We start from the raw sequence: 20,189 nt of genomic DNA on the forward strand, positions 1-20,189 counted from the left end.
TGCTGCTGACATCAAATAAAAAAAAAAGTGAGAATTTTTTGGTAAAATTCACTCAAAGTGCTACTTCCACAATGTGATTTACTATAAATCATGTACTGTCTCAGCCTTTCTGGAGCCAGTGTCCACCTGAACAGTGAAGTCTGTCACTGATTTGTGCAGAAGTGGTGTGCAGTGAGCAGGGACTTGGCGCAGCCGTGTGTGTGGAGGTGGACTCAGTCTCTGTGCTTCACCTGCCTCCGGTGCTTCAGCCTCTCTCCTCCTCTCGAAACTGGGAAAGTGGCCCAGTCCTCCCCTGCAGGTTAAACTCCACCTGGGACGGCGCGCGGCCGCCATTCAGCCGCGGCTCTGCGGAGGAAACGATCCGGAGTCAACCCGGCGGAGGAGGAGGAGGACACGCTGATCGGACTCGATCTTGGTTGAAACCTGGAGATTTTTTTCTCTCTCCCACTTTTCCGCGGGTCTCTTTGTTTTAGCTTGCGACACATTTCGCTGCCGCCGCTTCCGGATAACAACCAGCCTCCACACAGGTAAGACGAGTTTCGGTGTCGACCTGAGCCGATCGAGCTCGTTTCTCTGGGGCGAACGTCGCGATACGCTGTCCGGAGGGTGTTAACTGGAGTGGGGGGTGAGGCAAGACTTCTGATTGAGGGTGAAATGTGTGCGATTTTCACTGATCCGGGGGGAGAAAAGTGAGTTGTTAGGGGAGCTGGAGGTGTCGCGCGGGCGGTTAACCGCGTCAGCCCGCCGCCGCCGCGGTGGGACCGAGCTGGAGGTGAAGACGTGTCGTCCCGGACCCGGGACCTTTTCTCTCTCACACACACACACATAACACACCAACTTTTATGGCCTCGTCTGTCATCTGGATCTGTCACAGCGGTGGAGTGATTAGGACCACACCACCAGCCATGAGCTGTCAGAGCGGGACAGGCGGAGTTATTTATGGAGCCGGTGACAGCCTGGAAGCTGATCACTGATGTCCCTCTGACTGCCACACTCTTTTTCGTGCTCAAAAAACATTAAACCCGAGCTGTGAAACTCTCCAACAACCGTGCATCTATTATTAGAAGTGCACTCAAGTTCAGCTTAACTGAGAGTGTCAGTTTTATTCTACTTTATACTTTCTTTTGGTGGCTATTGCTGATAGGGTTTACGTACAAAACAGATCAGATTTTTTGTGTGTGTCTTTCAGTATACAAATCTATGAAATTTAAGTGATTGTTTTCTTTTTGAATTGCTGGCATAATCACTACTTAGACAAAATTAAGGGTACTGTAGTCCATCTATCTATACATCCATACACCCTGGACAGGCCGACAGTCCATCACAGGTCAGACACACACTCTCATTCACATCTGGAGGCAGTTTGAAGTCATCAGTGTCTTGTTTCTAGTTCATACTTTTGGACTTTGGTGAGAAAACCAGAGGACGACATATAGGCCCCCTCAACCCAGCCCAGACTTTGTAATGGTACAAATGTCAACTGTCACCTTGATAAACCAAGGCGTCTTGGTCATAAAATCCAAATATAAAAAATGTGCTGGAGTGGTTAGCAAAGTCATTGGTTCAAATACCGACTCGGGTCTGTCTGTGGGGAGTTTGCATGTTCTCCCCATGTGTGCACAAGGATTCCAGTGTCCTTCCATAGACCAAAAACATGCATGTGAGTTTAACTGGGGACATTAAACTGCTCATCGTGTGTTTGCTGAGTGATGGACTGGTGACCTGTCCAGGTGTATCCCGCCCTCACCAATAGCTAGCTGGGATTGGCCCCAGCGCCCTGTGACCCTGAACAGGATTAGAGTGATATAGAAGATGGATAGCTGCTGTTTACATTTATCTTTCCAGCTGGCGTTTTGGCTGGTTGCCAGGGTTACGTGGGGTTGGACTCGATGAGAGGCTGAGTACGCCCTGAACACGTCACCAGTCCATCGCAGGTCTAACACACATAATCACACAGACTCACATCTGCAAATTTACCGAGGATACACGTCTTTGGTTTGTGGGAGGAAGTCTGAGCGTACTGAGAAAAAAACCCTTTCACTGTAAGGTACTCAGAACAGAACAGAATAGACCAGAATAGAAAATAGGCTTGTCTAGCTCTGACATAGACATACTAGTAGTTAAGCAACGAATAAATATAATTTTGAAATTATGTGTATACACACATACCCAATCTGTATCCTTTAAGTAACCACTGCATGTCTTTAAAATGCTTCAGAAATGCTTGTTTTCCCCCTAAATCTTGTTTAGCGCTGACCGATGTGAAGGAGGTGAATTTTATGCTTTCAAGTATGTTTTTAGTTTAAGATAAAAATGTTTCACTTAGAAAATGATCAAATGTCTGATGAAATTATTGAGCTCAAAGCTGAAGAAACTAGACCATTATATGTGATATCAAACCTTTTTTTTTAATGAACAATCTATAATAAACACTTGTTGCCAAGCAGTGCGATTCAGGCCTTTCCCAGAGATCAGTGACTTTAACCTCAGGGCTGGGAGATGTGGATTAAAAACAAATCAGTATTGCATGAGGGACCATTGGTGTTTTCCCAAAATATTTACACCATCAAACAATCCTGAGCAGACTGCTTGAGCTGTTTCATAACGTGGCTTCACTGGTATAGTTATTACTTTCATAGTACTAAGTGGAAAAAAACAACAACATAGTTTTATTGTAACATTGGTTTAAAAGTCAGAAAAAGACAAAATAATGCACAACATAAATCTAACACATCATGTCATATGAGAAGAACATATCACCAAGCGCTAAAGTTGAATGTAGAAGTACTTGCTGTGTAAAATTATGAGTGCTCGTACTGAAAGGAAGGATTGGAGATCATATTTCACCTCAAAAGTGGGACAAATGCAAAAATCGGCCCAATTTCATGCGATTGTGTGCAGCTGTGAAGTTTTTTTTCACAGACTGCTCTGAAAAGTCTTTTTTGCTTGTGTAGCATTTTGATGCAACATATCAATGTCGCTTAAAGACGTGTGACCACCGAGTTAAGCTCATCAGATAGGTCTTGTCTCCTTTAGTGTGTTTTCCACATTTTAATCCGTCACCTCGATGATAAATTTTACTTTTATATGGAAAGGATGTTGTATTTTTGTTTATGCGAACCGTTTCCATCTGTCCTTTATACTGAGTACAATGGCAACATTTCCCAATGCAGCCATGTGGTGTTTGTTTGGCTTTGCAGGCAGACGCAGCTCAGTGCGAGGCTCACATGCCCTCTGAATGTAAGCTTAACCTCTGTGTCTCATGTTTGTGTGGAAGAAAAGAGCCCCACACCACATGTGAGTCTGAAAAGAGTCTGGTTCACTGTCCCTCACAGGGCTTTGGTCCATTATTTCTTGCTGATATGCAATGCAAACATTGGTCATCGCTTTTACAGCACAGGACTTTGCATGGCGTTGCTATTATGGCAGTTACGTAACATCAGCATTGTAAATGGAAGAAGTGTCAATTTGTTTGATCGCCGCAGACGTAATGTTAATTTTTAACTTGCGCAATAAATATTGCATAACAGACGGAGCCCTAAAAGACCTCTGTGGCGATCGCTGAATGTAATCAACTCTCAGACGTTGGATTTCTGTCATAAAGTCCAGCAGGGGAGACAAACTTTCACCAGAGACGCTCAGGAATTTGTGCACGAGCAACAACACTCATCAATGTAATCTCGGGCCGTGCGTGATAAGGCATCTCTTCTCCACATCTCCCACAGTTTCCCAGGATCCGGCAGCTCCTGCTCGTCTAAGGTTACCTTGAGAGCTGGAACAATCCCCCCTCTGTGCTGAGACAAGCCCAGGACACTGTATTTTTTTGAGCGCATGAATTTCCAGTCTTGAGTCACACTTTGTGCGAAAAAGTTTTTTAGTCACACACGTTCAGTAAATTACAGCAAACTCAGACACTGATGATGAAAAGTTATTCATCTGTTGGAGGTAATGGGTTATTTCCATGTGCAACAATGATATGTTTGGTATATTAGTAATACTAGACACGGGAAGAAGGAGACATGACACACCTCCCGTCTCAAAGATGGAGGGAAATTATTGTCTGATGTGGCCTCACCTGCGCTCGCCGAGGGCGTGGCGGCACATGTGACTGACTCATATCCGCCATGGAAGCAGGTGATTCGTCCAGCCGGGGGAACGCTGCCTCGGGTAATCCTCTGGGAAAACAGAGGAGGCCGTAAGGCTTCAGACGTTTCCCTCCAAAGCTTACGCTGTCACATGAGTCCGAGGCATTTGATGTGGATAAAACGCTGCCTGTGTTCCGGCTGTTGGAACATTGCTCCACACATTTTCAAAAAAATCTGTTAATTTATTGCAAAAGCTTTCTTCATTATTGTCTCATGTAGCATTAGAATTGAACTTTAACAATTAGATATATAAAATCCAAAATGTACATTGTTAATGGGCTTGCAGTGAAGAAATATTGCTTGTAGTTATGTGAAAAATATAAGAAGTTATGCATTATAGCAACAGTCTACATCTTCAGATCACTGCTACTACAAAGAAAAAAAATTGAAGATATTCACAGTTTGAACTCTATAGAATCATAAAGGATTACGCCAAGGGATATTTCATTCCCAAATGGGAAAAAAATGGAATATCCAACATTTTGCTATCGCTTAGAAAATATTTTTAAGTGAATGGCAACGTTAAATTTAGGAATCTTTCTGTGTTCGTGTCCAGTGACGTCGCATCCAGTTAAAAGTCTCACCTGTTTTTGCAGCAGTGGTCCCGAGAGGCTGAATAACATGAGCAGCCAGTTTTGACCTTTGGCCTTCTCCCTCAGAGATACATGCTGAATCATTTGGGGATGTTATACACTGGAGAGGGTAGGGTCTTCTCTGTGCTTTGCATTTTTTAAAGAGGAAAAAACTTTTCTGAAGCTGCAGAGTAGACATCTGAAACCTCTCTAAAATGCTTCTTTTTACAGTCTGAGCTGTTGCCATTTTATTTAAGTAGTTGTCGAATGCTCCGTCAGTCGTTTTTGATTCATAACAATGACTTTTCCAGCCTTTTGTCGCTGTTCCAACTTTTTTTGAAATGTACTGCTCCCAATACAAAATTTGCTCACATTTTCCATGTTGTTTATGTTCCTATTGGGAATAAAATATCACATTACGAGACTTGCAGACGATTGTTTTTCTGGTTTTATGCACCTTTTATGCAGCGTGCCTACTCGGTTCTTTGGATTTAAGGTACTAAATCTGGTATATTGACATGATAAAAGAGTAGTTGGCTTTTCAAAATGCTCGAACTCCCTTTAAATCAAGCGGTTCAACAGTGGGAATGTTTACTAAAGCCTGACATGAACTCTTCAGCTTCTGTCCGCAAGGAAATAAACTCATCCCGTCATAAAACAAAGAAAGTGATAAAATATGCAGTCAGAAGTCTCTCTGCAAAAAAAACAAATAAATAAACCAATCGATTCATTCCTCTCCCACTGAGATGCTGAAGCGTTTCGAAGAGCCTCCATTTCTCACGGAGGGATTGAGAAAGACGGACGCCTTCATTGATTTCATGCTGTTTCCTGAAGAAAAGCAGTGAAATGCTGTTGTGATAGTGTGAAAGTATTGAAAAATGAGGTAAATTTGATCTGACGGCTCCATCCTCAGACACGGTGAGGAGGAATTTGTCCTCCTCAGGGCCGCTGCTGCTGCCCCTCCCCCACCCCGCCCCCACCCCTACCACCCTCTCTCACTCTCACATGTGTTGCATGTGCAGCATAAAGGAATTTGGCTTCGGGGTCATTTATTATGGTTATAATGAACATCTCGTCCTGTCCGTGCGCCCTTGGACAGGACACTAGACACAAAGTTTCTCCTAATGGCATGGCAGCCAGCGCTGTCAGTGTGTGGCTGTCTGCGGGGATGATCGTGTGAGCGATCGGTTAGATCTGCTGTATAAATAGAGTCCGTTTGCCCTCCTTCGCCACTTTTCGGTTCAGGTCAGGCTTTTCTATGAATGCAGCTGCAGGCTGGATTTCAGTGTGCTTCTCTTTCCGAGCGCTGCAGGATCCATGACTCCCCTATCTATTACAGGAGCCGGTGTCAGCTGTACAAAGTAAAGAAAGACAAAGAAGCGGAGGAAGGCCTGCGTGCACGCGTATGGAAAGCCGTGCGCGCACATATTTGTAATCAGTCGCCTGTGTTTGCAATCAGTTATCGAGCCACTGAGAGGACTTTACCTGTGGTAGTGCAACATCAGCAGTGTGAACACACACACACACACACACACACACACACACACACACACACACATAGTTTCTCTGATTTCAACGTTGCTTTGGCCTGTCATTGTCTGCTGCAGACCTGGGGCTTGTAACCAAAAACTGACTATTAAAACTTAGTCTAACCAGAATGTAACCTGGATTTAGCTTCAGGATTATCTGCCTGACAAAATATAGATTTCTTTGAATGATTTACTGTGACATGAACTCCAGTCCATCAGTGTACAATGAGGTGATGTCCCAGATAGAAGAATTATGCACATTTTCATACATCTACTCATGAGAAAGGCAGAAAAGAAGGAAAACAATAGGTATTTTCCCCCCTGCCTGGTTTCACCTCTGCATTCCTTACACTGGTGCAGTCAGAACTCATACACATCCACACTGATACACACACACACACACACACACACACACACACTCCCTCTCGGGCATTATTCTGACGGTGTGCTGCTCGGGAGGCAGGGCTCTGGTTTCATTCAGGCTGCTGGAGCCTGGTGTTTGCGTGCAGTCCCTCCTGGGCGCTTGACAACACTGATATCATCTCGGCTGAGTCGTTTCAATAACACAGAGGATGAAACGCTCTTTTTGTGTTTCTCAAGTCTGGACCGGGTTCACAAAAACAAGGAGGTCAAAGGTAGTGGATGTTTGTTTTCCTACTTTGTACTGTACAAAATGTTTTTTCTTTTATTAATAACTTCAGGATGTAGTTGTGCGTTCAGAGATTTGTTTTGTGTACTTCTTTGAGCTGTTTACAGTACAAACTTTTTTGCATTGATGCCGTGCTGTGACTACAACTCTGCAACTCTGCTCCACTTTACTGTTTTTATATCCTTTTAACAATTAGCTGTTCAAGTTAATAGTCCTATAACTCCACTTCTGCTCTCGCCCACCTTCCTATAGAGGATAAACTGTTTAATAGCGAAGATTTATCTGTGATTTCAGTTATAGGTCACCTCTTTTCATACATCTGTTCATAAATGGAGAAGAAGTTGAATTTTTTTTCTCAAAAGAATGCATTCCTAATCAGCCCTCTGCTCATGAGAAGGAATTAAAAGAGATTAGGAGTTGCACAAAGGGGTGAGGACCACTGCTGATTGGTTGCGAGGGGTCATTAACAAAGGGGATTGCTTTTCTGTCCAGGTCATTCACACTTCTTACGCTCATGCCATGGCTTTGTGCCTTCCCATTAGATGCGGTTTGACTTCAGTCCGTTTTTTTCTGCCTCATTTCACACAGTTTAGCGATGGCAGTGAGAAGTACGGCGACTTTCAGCTGAGATGAGAATTCCTTTTGTCCCTCAGGAAGCCCGGCTGAGAGGAAGCAGCTGCAGCTCGCTGCCATATTGCTGCTGCTGCTGCTTTGTGAATCTGTCATTTCCTGTGGAGCCGGCCAGTATGTGTAGGAACGGTCCAACTCGTACCGTAGTCCTCACCGTCTTTGTCTCTCTGCAGAAAATCAAGATGAAGACATGGAGATGACATCGCTGACCCTGGATTTTGGATTCACAGCTCCAGCGTATGCAGCTCTGAACATGCAGATGTAGACTTGTGAAGCACACCAGGCCCGAGTTTGTGCTGAGATAAGAAGGCGCCGATCTTTTCCCGGACACGGACGTTTGGACTGCCCCGTCTGATAATGGCCACCACAACAGAGACCAAAGTTTCCGGCAGCAGCGCGGGGCTGTCGTGGGCTCGGGTCTGCAAGGAGTGCGGCCAGCAGCACGAGGGCCCGGACAGCCACCTGTACGAGTACCAGGACGAGGTGGACGACGAACTGGTCTGCCACATCTGTCTGCAGCCGCTGCTCAGACCCATGGACACGCCGTGCGGCCACACTTACTGCTTCCACTGTTTGAGTAACTTCCTGAAGGAGCAGGACTTCTGCCCGGTGGACCGCCAGCGGCTGCAGCTGCACCAGTGCCGACCCTCCAGCCTGCTGGTCAGGAACCTGCTGGACAAGCTGGTTGTGACGTGCCCCCACTCCGCGGAGTGCCAGCAGCAGATGCAGCGATGTGAGCTGCAGCCTCACCTGCACAACAGGTAAGACTCTGGAGGGGCTGCAGATAGTTCAACATCAGTGTAAGAAGACTCACTTTTCTTACATTTCAAACCATCGAACGTTCTGAAACTGAATTTTTCTGAACATTGGAACCACACGGTTCGCCCGCAAAGACAATGTTTAATCATTTGAAGAGGCTCAGACAGTTATTAATGATTTACCATAGAAGGAAACATACACTTAAATTTCAAACAGGCTGACAACATTAACTGGGCAAGATCTGCTCAACAGGCTCTGATCCTGCAGAGTTGTTACATTTGTTTAAAGGTAAATACTCATGAAGCTGCTTTAACTCATTACTGCGCTGTGTGAAAACACAGATCCACTCTTTGATTGGTTGGTTATTGACTGGATTTCTTCCTGTAATGAAATCTGTTTAATGGTTTTGTTTGTTTTCATAGTCGTAGATTCTGATATTTCCTCCAGTAACGTTGAATATGATGTATAATTGATGAGTAATTCAGTATTTGTGTGAATAAAAGACAACTCTCCCTTTTACAAAGGTCATATTTAAACAGTTGTGCAGACAAAGTCTTGGTTTTTAAGGAGACATGGATATATACTCAAAACACATGGTTAAACAGAAGTTGTTCATGTTTTTAATACCTATAATTTTACATGGACACACACTGACATGTGGGTTGAACTTCTCAGATGTCTCCGACTCTAATATCTCAAGTGTCCTCAAACCACGCTTTCAAGTTGTTTTGGTATATTGGAGTAAAGCCTAAAAACTCATGCTCAGGAAGAACATGCAAACACACACAGAGGGAAGGCCCAACTCAGATTGATATAAAGGTCTTCTTGCACTATATCAACTTCCTTCCTTTGAATAGATCACAGTTCACAGAGATAAACATGGCAGAAGGTGAGATCAGTCATGTTGCAATTCTACATGAAACCAAACATCTTTCAAAGATTTTGTCATTAAAGTAACAGTTTAGGAAACGTGAAGTTGCTGTTTGTTTTCTCTGCTGAGAAATGACTTTCTAGAGCTTCTAGATTTCTGTACTCTTGTAGTCCGTTCAAAAACTGAAAGGTCACTGAAAGGTCAAGGGTTGCTCCACGAGTGGCGGATTGTTACGTCCTGACAGGAGTTTTGTCCATTTTGGAAGAATTTTAAACAACTGTCATCAAATAGTTTGCTTCTTGTCCTTGAAAGGAATGTGTTTTCCCACTTTGAAGCTGGACCAGCCACTCCTGGTATTGGAAAAAAAAAAAGAAAGAAAAGAAAAGCCCCCCGTGAACTCTCAACCTTGTAATTATTGAGCTTGAGATGGGTCGCAGGTCAGGCGTCTTGTTTTTCACATGGTCCAACGTGGTGTTTATCGTGGTCATTTGTGGGAAGGAGATTGGCCTGCTGCCGCAGCCTCCGTCTGCAAACAGCGAGGAGGCAAAGTTCAGACATGAGAGAGGAGCAGCGGTCCCAGCACTGTGACGGCTTTAATCAGACTCAACCCGTCTCGCCGGACACCCTGCAATGCAGTGGAACCGTCTCATCTGCATAGCAGCTCCTGTCATCCTCTCCAAATGATTTTCCTTGCTAATCCAGCCCTGAAACATTCATGAAGATCTCTCTTTATTCCCCCGTGTGAAAACTGCGTGTCTCGGGTTGTTTTTAAGCACAAAGCCACTGATAGCTGTCTCCTCATTACTGTTTCCTTTTCCCTCTTCAGATGCCCTGTTTTTAAAAGACTCAGAGAGGAAGCAGAGAAGAGGAAGAGGCCCTCGTGGAATGAATTAAAGGGACGAAAGGGGGACGTGGAGTCGTCTGGGGACGCCAAGCACTCGGCGACTCCGTCTCGAAATCACACCCGGGACCAGCCAGAGCCGGGACTGATTAATCCTGCCTTTGAGGAAAGTGAAGAAGGTATGCAGCGGTGACCCCGTCCCATAATGAAAACATGGAGGTGTGGGTGTGACGCTGTCGGTGAATAATGCTCGTAGGCTCCGGAGAAAGGAGCGGTGGTTGAGACACATAGCGGTCTCACTGCTTTTTAGCCCCGGGGATTAGATTCTGTTGCAGGTGAATCATCAGCAGAACTTCATGGAGCGTGAACCTGCTCACAGATGTTTTAACCAGACAGTGTCATCACTGGAAAAACCCTCCAGCTGGTACCAGCGATCAAAGTCTGCTGAAACACATCCGCCCGGGAAAGGTTAATCAGTGTTTGCCGAGGAGTTTGTATTAAGATTCCCATTCATGAGCTCCGTTTTGATCAAATTATAACCGTGTGATCCTAAACCTCAGTAAAGACCCCGACTGAAATCCCAGCAGACGTTTCTAAGCTTGGAGTTAATTTGCCACTAAATTAATTTCCTCCGTTAAAAAGGAAAAGGACTGACTCATCCAGATTACTCCACCTCCGCTGTCAGACGAGTTGACGTGTGTGTAATGCCGGGAAGACTGAATGAAACGGTAGCATTTGTGCAGACTTGAGCATCTGCATGGTGTGCCGTCTCACCGCGGCTGCGATGAGTTCAGATCTGCTCTCGTCATTCAGTTACACATGTATGGTACTTTTACTCTTTGCGGGGGGAAAAAAAACGTCATCAGTGTCAAGAACAGGTTACCGGTTAGCTGCATTGTGTAACTCTGCATGTCTCTGCTAGTCAAGGCATCTTCCAAAATGTTGGAGAGAATCGCCGCCTTTTCTTTTGTTTGGAGTTTGATCTGCTTTTGATAAAAAGTTTACTAAAAAGCATATTCAGCATTTCTATCAGAATGGTCTAAATGCATTTTGAACCACAATGTATTTGTTGGTTACTTGATCAACAGCAACGTAGAACCCGGACGGAGGTCAGCCGACACGCAGACGCTCCTCCGTTCGGCCTGTTTGTGTCAAGTTTCAGATTGGATGGAGAAAGTGCCACACGGCATTGCTGTGACACTGAACCGAGGATTGATTAGTTCTGCAGAGGAAACAAAACACGTTGAATTACAGTCTGAGGACAAATCGATGTGATTCATGGAAACACAGTTACTATCCGACAGTCAGGATGGTTATTAGTGGCACCTTGGATGAGGATTGTCCTGCTTTCTAATTCTTTTCACCACAGATAAGGGTTTTTTTTTTTTCGGAATCCAAATGTTTTGCATACCCCCACCTTCCCGCCCCTATCCCTCATTGTCTCCTCTGACTGTGTTTTCTTTTTTGGTGTTGTGAATTTCAACAAATTTTTCTCAAACATCCGCCAGTGAATTCATGGGAACTAAATCGGGGACATTTTAAAAACAACTGAAGGAGTCGACGCTTTTAGAATAACCAAGAGCCCGATCTACTTATCAGACATGTGAGGAGTCTGCAGAACACTGCTGGTTTCTCCTCAAGAACCACAATTGGTCAAGAGTCACACACGCTGCAGTGTGATTGGTCAGTTTCTGAACTATTGCTGAGTCTCCGTCGCGGTTGCCGGGAGAACACCTGATTATCTGGGCTGTATGAGAACAGTCGTCACCTGCACACTCGCACAATGAGCGCTCTCAGCCTCGCTGACTGAGGAAGATAACACATTTGTTTTCTCAGGCTTCCTGCGGGTCACGATTGCCTCCTTATCTACTGTCCCAGGCTGTGCACAGTATAACTCGCCGCATATTAAGTAATTCAGTTAATTTATTACAAGCAGTTGGGGGAGTTAAGTCTGTCAGTGTCAGATTGTTGAGATCGGCTGGTGAAGTGGAATTTCAGGTTTGATAAAGTGATTTGGTGTAAATGAATAGTTTGGGAGGCAAAAGGTTTGTAGAGCAGGTTGTCCTCCCATCACATGGGTGGAAGCTCGCGTCTCCACTCTGTCTAAATGCTGTAGTGTCCTCGAGCAAAAAACACTGTGACAGTGATTAATAACGTGAAGAGCTTTCAGGGCTGCTGAAGAAGTGGGAAAGTCCAATCCATTCACCATTTCAGTCCAGAATATGCATAAAGTACAAGAAATGAGATGGAAAAGAGGCTTTAACATCTCAGGCTGTTTTTGTTTTTCTGGATTTCTCCTTTATCCTGAGCTTCATTTTGCTTGATGTCTGATAGGAAAAATGACTGCTAGATACGAGAGAGACCCTGCATTTTTATGGTCCTCACTTATTCATGCCTCATAGATCATAAACAAACAGATTTAATGTCAATCCAATTAAAATCTCTGATTAGATTTAACCCACCCAATCTGGCGTAACGGTTTCTGATCCGATCAGAATTCATGTAAGCGACACATCAGATTGCTTGCCTCTTTCTGGTCTGTGTGCATCATTACCGTATTTCCTTTTAATTGTTTTGCTATTGTATTTTTATTTCACCCCTCAGTCTAAAAGTACAATATTACCAATGGACAAGGAATGATCAAATCAAATCTTATCTTTATGTCACTTTTATTTTAAAGCCAGATTCAGTGAACCATTTGTCTCCTAACCAGAAACTGCCGTGGTGTTGACTCTGTGTGTTTCCCTGATGCGCTCCCCTCCAGACAACACCCCCCTGCGCTCCAGCCTGGTGGCGGAGGCCAACGTGGTGGAGCTGTTCCGAGACGAGCCGGAGGAGGAGCTGGGCCTCCGCATCGTGGGGGGGAAAGACACGCCGCTGGGAAACATCGTCATCCAGGAGATAGTGCGGGACTCGCTGGCAGCTCGCGACGGCAGGCTGGCCCCGGGGGACCACATCTTAGAGGTGAGAGGCTCCCAGAAGCCGGATAAAGAAACGGCCGTGGTCACGTCAGCGGCGGTGTCGAGTCCCGGGCCTCCGGAGCATTCAGACCTTGCTCCCGCTCGGGCCGTCACTGCTTTGCACAGACACCCTTCATTTGCATTCTCACGGCACTGTAAACACTTTTCAGCAGCGAGTGGGGAAAAGTAGATATTCAGGATAAACAAGTTTTATCTCCATGGTAATGAGGCGTGGTTGTTGTTGCCCGACACAAACATGGCGTGACTTTATGAGCAGCTTTCAGCTCCGAGAGGATCAGAGAAGAAGAGGAGACACAAAAATTAAATGGGATAGTGTAATGAGAGGGAACACCATTTAATTATGTAGATGTAGGACATGCAGCAAAATCGGCGCAGTGCAACGGAATCTGTCAGTATTTGTGAATGAGTTGTTTAAAAAAAACATTTTGGTTTCTTCGGGAGATGAGCGAGTCTGCAGAAAATGACTTATTAGATATTTTAATATGCCGTGATCTCCACTATCCCTGCCACATCCTCCTGCTTGGGTTTCCAGCCTGCGGCCGTCCTGGTATGTGGCACCGCTGTAAACTGAGCTCGCAGACAGTTTCAGCCTCAGCGTGTCCTCTGGAAAATAGCTTTCGTCCTAAAGCCGACCAATCCCACACCAGGAAATGAAAAACGGAGGGGGAAAGCCTTCCAGCTGACAGGCTGTTTTCAGGACGTCAAACAATAGCAGATTTTTTTTTCTCTCTCTCTCTTTTTTCGGGAAAGTTTCTTGGTGTAATAAGATACAGTGAAGAAAGAATCCATCACTCAGAGCAGTAAATGTGATCTTTGTGTCCTCCTTGAATTGCACGCGGATTTTCTACTTTCCACAGCTTTCCAAGTATGGTGAATATATTAAAACTGACATAAAAGTCCCCTGCATGTCGGACCAGAGTTTCTCACCGTCAGGAGCGCTAACCACAGCACAGTGTCACTCTTAATAGAGTTATTTTGGAGAACATTCTGACCATCCTTCGTCTGTGTTTCCAGGTGAACGACGTCAGTTTGGCGGCGGTCCCTCACTCCAGAGCCATCGCGGTGCTGCAGCAGCCGTCCCTCCTCAGGCTCACCGTCATGCAAGAGAAAGGTTTCAAAATACGGGACCAGCGCTCCGACCACCACCCGTCCACTTCCAGCGCGCCCGGCGCCCCGCAGCCCTCCCTCGGTCCCCACGGCAACGCCGCCTCCAGCCACAACCCCGGCACGGTGCTGCAGGTGACGCTGATGAAGAGCCAGCGCACGGAGCCGCTCGGCATCAAGCTCATCCGCAAGTCGGACGAGAGCGGGGTTTTCATCCTGGACCTGCTGTCCGGCGGCCTGGCCGCCAAAGACGGAAAGCTGAGGAACAACGACAAAGTGCTGGCCATCAACGGACACGACCTGCGCCACGGTACACCCGAGAGCGCCGCCCAGATCATACAGGTAATCGACAGACCCGGAGAAGACGAGTGAAGTTTACAATATGAACCACAAATAACAGGCACAACATCCAGGATGTGTTTTTTTCCAATTCCTTCCAAAAGCTTTCAAATGAAATAAGAATTGGTTGGCTGGATGCTTTGAGTGTTGTTTTTTTTTTCCCCCATTGATCCATGATCTTTCGTTCGGTAAATGTGTTAAAGTTTTCTCTTCCATCTTCTCAGGGCAGCGAGGTGCGAGTGAACTTTGTGGTGATGAGACCTGCAGAGGCTCCAGACGACGGGGGCAGCGGCAGAGCAGCCAGGAGGGCTCCAGAGCCGCAGTACTTCAGGCGCCGCTCCACCTACATGAAGGTAGGAAGCCCCCCCCCACCCCCACCCCCACCCCACCCCACCCCACCCCACCCCACCCCCGGCTGTCTGAAAACACATATCTCCTGTCCACATTGTCCCGTTTCCAGCTGTTGTCCTTTTACAGCGCGGCTCGCAGAGTCTTACCAATCCGACGTGTGTCTGTTTACTCAGCGTACTGGTGACGATCTCTCACTCCGTCGTACCATACACTGTGTGTAGAGAGAACAGCAGCCACCCCCCCCCCCCAGCCGGGGGTGAGAAGCTTTGAGAGCAGACACCTGCGTTGGTGAGCGGAGATGAAAGCCCTCCTCTGGGGCCTCCCTCTGTCCTGATCAAAAGACCCCGGGTGCTGCTCGCTCTGCCGCTGCGGGGCCACTGTCTTGTTGTTTTTTTGGCTGCTTCTCTGGGAGGCAGAGGATCAAAGCTGGTAACAGTTAGCTTTCGCCTGCAGAGCCGAGTCTTTTCGTCTTGTTGGGGGGGGGGGGATGGGCTCCCTGCTGTGGGGAGGAAGGACCCCCGCCTCCCCCGAGCTTCCCTTCTGATGGTTTATAGACTCCGGAGGGCAACAAGGAGCCTGGTAGAAGTTGTCATTTTCCACACATCTTTTCCACTACGAGAGCCGAGTGCTGATCCTCACACGCTCCCTCCAGCCCGTACCTCTCAGCCTCATCTCAGATGTTTCACATTTGTTTCTACAAGTGGTTTTCTGAGTGGGATCAATTAAGGGAAAGGATCCCGGAGAGGCTCAGGCCTAATGTGCTGCCTGTTAAATTAACCGGCATGAACAAGGAGAGCTGTGAAATTTCATGTACAATTAAAACACTGATGGACGTGTTTACATTGTGTTTCTCCGCGCAGGATCCTCCAGGTGGGTTTTCCAGTCAGGAGAAAACTGTGAGCCTGAAGAAGGAGCCTCGGCTCTCTCTGGGCATCACCATCGCCGGAGGGAGGGACTGCCGCAGCCGTCTGCCCGTCTATATCACCAGCGTGCAGCCTATCGGCTGCCTGCACCGAGACGGCACCATTAAAAGAGGTACAAAGCAAAAACCAACCATCTGGAAGCCCAAGAGGTTATAAGGAATTCTGTTTAATTACTTTTATAATGGTGTTTATATCAGTAAAGGATAAATCAGTCTTACAGATTTTTTTTTAAAGCTCTTGCTCGTATTTCCCATCCCTCAACACGTCCTTACATTCCATCCAACAGTCCAACATCCAGAGGCTGTCATTTTACTCTCATTTATGTCAAATTGTCCACTAAATCGAATAGAATAAAATAGAAATACTTGCTCATCCCAGAGATAAATTTTCTGTTGCATTGCTCCACACAGAAAGAACATGCCGAATGAATAGAAGAGACTTAAAATAATGTAACAGAATAAATATTAAATAATTAAAATTAAATTGAGAATCTGAACTCACAAATCTACGTTGAATTGCATTGATAGCAAAAAAAAAAATCTCTAACATTTTTTATTGAGTTTTTTGTGTGTTTGTTTTTTTTATTGGAGAGATTTGGCGCAACACAAACCTGATCATTTCAATAATTTACACTGTTATCGCTCTGTTGCTATTTAAGATTTAACAGTCCGCAACTCAGTTTTTATGTTTTTTTAGAATATGAGCTTGAAAACACTGTAAGGATTTTTATATTGATCTTAGAAAAAAAATGTGTAGAGTTTTTTAAATTGAAAAATGTAACCTGTTATTCAGAAATAAATACATTTTGTCATTTGAACTCTGGAAATACATTGCATTAACAGAACAACACTGATTTTTGTCATTTAGTTAAATATTAATTGATAAGGATATCAAAAGCAATTGATAGGATTGTCTTCTTAGTTAAACCAGGATGGAAAAGATAGGAGAGTGAAGTATAAAATGAAATGACGACCAGGGAAATAAAAATGGTAATCTCAGGATCTGGTCCTCAAATCTTTATAGCTGTAATTTAGGGCTTCCCTCTCTTTTCCTGCTTCTATTCAGAGAGACAATGTGTTGCTTAAGGGCCATTAAACAGAGGATGTGAGCTGAGAAAGAGGCTTCACACTGACTGGGACGGAGGTGCTGGGCTTTTATTCAGCCGGTTGGACCGACTTCAGCTTCAGTTCTAATGATCTAAGCTGAAAAAAATAAATAAATGAAAGAGAAGTGAGTCTGACTGTGTTTGTGGTCCTTCAGGCGACGTGCTCCTGAGCATCAATGGCGTGGATTTGACCCAGCTGACCTACAACGAGGCCGTTTCCGCGCTGAAGGCCCAGACGGCTCAGTCGCAGGTGGTGCTCCGCGTCATCCAGACGCTCTCCGAGGACCCGGAGGACGACGCCGACGCCGCCAACAAGGACGAGCTGGACCCCGCGGACGACCTCCGCGACGACGGCCTCAACTGGACGCCCCTGTGGACTCGCTGGCTGGGATTACCCAGGTAGAGCCTTCACTGTTTCAGTTCAGCAAAAAGTGAGCCAGGCTGGTTCTGGATTGGACGCCAGCAGCTGTGTTTTGGGGTCAAGTGTGGCCTTCTGTCGTCAAAGTCTCATCGCTCGTCTTTCCAGCCACATGCACTGGTGCCGTGACATCGTCCTGCACAAGACCAACAGCGAGAGCTGGGGCTTCAGCATCGTCGGAGGCTACGAGGAGAGTCACGGCCAGCAGCCCTTCTTCATCAAAACCATCGTGCCTGGAACGCCGGCTCACTTCGACGGACGCCTCAAGTGAGTTGACCACAGAGGCCTGCTGCAGACTTCAGCGCAGTCTTTTCTTCTTCTCCTCCTCCTTATCGAACGATGCTCTCTGCTGCCCCCTGCAGGTGCGGTGACGAGATCGTGGCGGTGAACGGAGCGACCACGGTCGGAATGAACAACTCGTCTCTGATCCCCATGTTGAAGCTGCAGAAGAACAAAGTCACGCTGACTGTGGTGTCCTGGCCGGGGAGCCTCGTGTGACGGAATCAACCCCGCTCCCTTCCACGTCACCTCTGCACACACACACACACACACACACACACACACACACTGTGCTCAGTTGCATTCTCCACTGCAAAACTTGCCATTCATTCTTTCACCGGTTTGGTCTCATTCTTCCATGACAGATCGATGTTACGCAGAACATGCGTGAACTGGAAGAATCATCACATGTACAGCAGAAATGATGTTCAGGTGTCACACCAGCTGGTTTCAGTTTGTGGTGCACACACGTTTCGATCAGGGTACAAAGAAGATGACAATCATACTGTTTTATGCTGAGGACGAACTGGAAGGACTGTTGTTTTCAAACACCTTTTTAATCCTGTTTTTAACCCGTCTGTATATTTACCTGTTCAACATTGTGCTATTTGATGGTTTGATTCAAGCGATTCAGATCCACAGTATATAAAGATGACGTGTTGATTACAGATGTTAAAAGGATTTATCGATGAATACATTTAAGAAAGTGGCTGCTGACTGTAGACTCAAGCCAAAGATGGAAAATCCTCCTGTAGTTACTGTTTGACACATTTAGCTTTAGTCAGACTGAACTTTCACATTCTTTTATTACAACCTCGGTGTATCATTAAGAAAAAAAGATCAACACAGAGGTCACTGTAAAGGCACTTCAGAAGTGAGATATGTGAGAGTGAGTCTTCCTCAAGCTGTAAAAGTGATCCGAAAACCCACCTCTAATCTGTGTATATTCCCTAATCTGAAGCCAATTATGATCATAATCAAAGGTTGTCCCCATTAATGAGACTTTCAGCAGCTTTAATTTATTACCTGAATGACACACGTCTCTGTATCATCTATCATTTATTTCCGAACGGCGAACCGGCTCTTGAAAAGTGGGTGCCTTGTAGATAGTGAAGGACAAACCAGAATGTATACTTGCCTTAAAATTCCACTCTATCAAAAAGTGTGTTTCCCTCGTGATTACTGTTTATAGGAATCATTCACGATGAGTGAGCACCGGCACGTTCCCAGTCTTCAGTGAGACTCACTGAACGGTTCAGAGAGGCTGTGGAATAATCTGTGTACGAACGAACTCGCGCACCGTTTCATCGTGTTCAATAAAATCACATCAGATAAAGTTGGAGTTGTGTTTCTGTCCACTAAACGCATCAACCGTCATCTACAGCGGTGGTTTTCAGAGTGGGAATGACCTGACAGGCAGGTTTTCAATAGAAACCAGTTAAGCTTAAGTGGAAATCTATAAATGGATCCGTTACAGACTCCACAGTTAACCTCACTGCCTAATTGCTCAAGACATTCAGAAAAAAACTTAAGTAAAAAAAGCAGAAATCACAATTTCAGTAATAATGATATGAAACAAATGACTTACTGATGTATTCAACCAACATGAGGAGCCATATTTTTAAGGTCTCTGGTTCCTAAAATTCTTCAATAATATCTAATGATGTAAAAAAACATCAGACACTCCAATCACAGATAATTTCACTGGGTTAATGTAACAAGCTATTGCACTGAACATGAAGAGTGGAGAGGCTCTGAAACTTCTTAACCATACCATGTTGTCTTTGAATGCATCACCAGTTGTTTTATATGCAGCTCAAAAAGGAGAAGTCATCAAACAGGGACCTCTTGCTGAGAGCCAGTAGTGCAAACCACTGCACCAGACTGCCACCCTGTGTCATAACTAGAAATGCATGATGAAAATCCATAATCGTGGATGTTTTTTTCCCCACTCATAGTTCAAACTGTGTAATTCAAAGCCTGCAGTGAGCAGCAACAGATATGAGTAAAACAACTAAGTGAAACATTAAAGTTATAAGAGACTTGACATTGTCCTTTGTAGATGAGAGGAGATTATAAATTATTGTGGAGAAATCACAGAATGTCTGGGATCTGACTGCATGGCTGTACAGTTTATCAGACAGTTCAGTCTGACCCCTTGTGGACACAGTTAATAAAGAAGTGTCCAGATCTGACAGTGAAGCAGCAGCATACAGGATGTTCCTCTCCGCTCAACAGTCACACACACACTCAAATTATCACTAGTTTCTTTTATAAATGATTGGGTGTTTTTATCAACATCATTTTGGGTTAATAAATATCTGATGGACACAGTAGTGAAGCGAAGCTTATTGGATTAACAGAATATGTACAATTTGAAGATCCAAATTTACCCACATTTTTGCACAGTCTGTTTTTAACATTTGATTTATTTTCATACAACTCAATATTGCTACACTAAGGGTTTTTATCTGGAAAACATCCCAATACTGAGATTTTATTAGAAAATGAATGACATTTCACTGTGATCATTTTCTGTGAAGACTGTGCTCAAAGTTTTCCGTCTGACTGTATCATGAAATAGAAATGTAAAGTAATTTTAGCAGCACATATTCACATTGGAGAATTATAAATGGTTTTGAGCAGATTTGCTTCATTTCTGTCTGAAATGGCATCTATATAAATATAAATTA

The 20,189-nt window shown here is 45.1% G+C and overlaps 1 protein-coding gene across 2 annotated transcripts; it reads left to right on the plus strand.

Annotated features, from left to right (window-relative positions):
- The first annotated feature begins 232 nt into the window (after positions 1–232).
- lnx2b (ligand of numb-protein X 2b) lies at positions 233–18,832 on the plus strand. Of its 2 annotated transcripts, none has more exons than XM_030104871.1 (10): positions 233–527; positions 7,699–8,286; positions 9,982–10,175; positions 12,761–12,960; positions 13,992–14,423; positions 14,645–14,773; positions 15,632–15,806; positions 16,955–17,198; positions 17,326–17,484; positions 17,580–18,832. In XM_030104871.1, the coding sequence occupies exons 2-10, from the start codon at positions 7,883–7,885 to the stop codon at positions 17,713–17,715; spliced, it is 2,073 nt and encodes a 690-aa protein (XP_029960731.1). In that variant the 5' UTR covers positions 233–527; positions 7,699–7,882; the 3' UTR covers positions 17,716–18,832. The 2 variants fall into 2 exon arrangements, with proteins under 2 accessions (XP_029960731.1, XP_029960740.1); XM_030104880.1 differs by lacking the exon at positions 233–527 and adding an exon at positions 6,751–6,881.
- The last annotated feature ends 1,357 nt before the right edge of the window (positions 18,833–20,189 follow it).

This window comes from Salarias fasciatus, chromosome 2 (genome assembly GCF_902148845.1).
Source record: "Salarias fasciatus chromosome 2, fSalaFa1.1, whole genome shotgun sequence".
Classification (NCBI taxonomy): Eukaryota; Metazoa; Chordata; class Actinopteri; order Blenniiformes; family Blenniidae; genus Salarias; species Salarias fasciatus.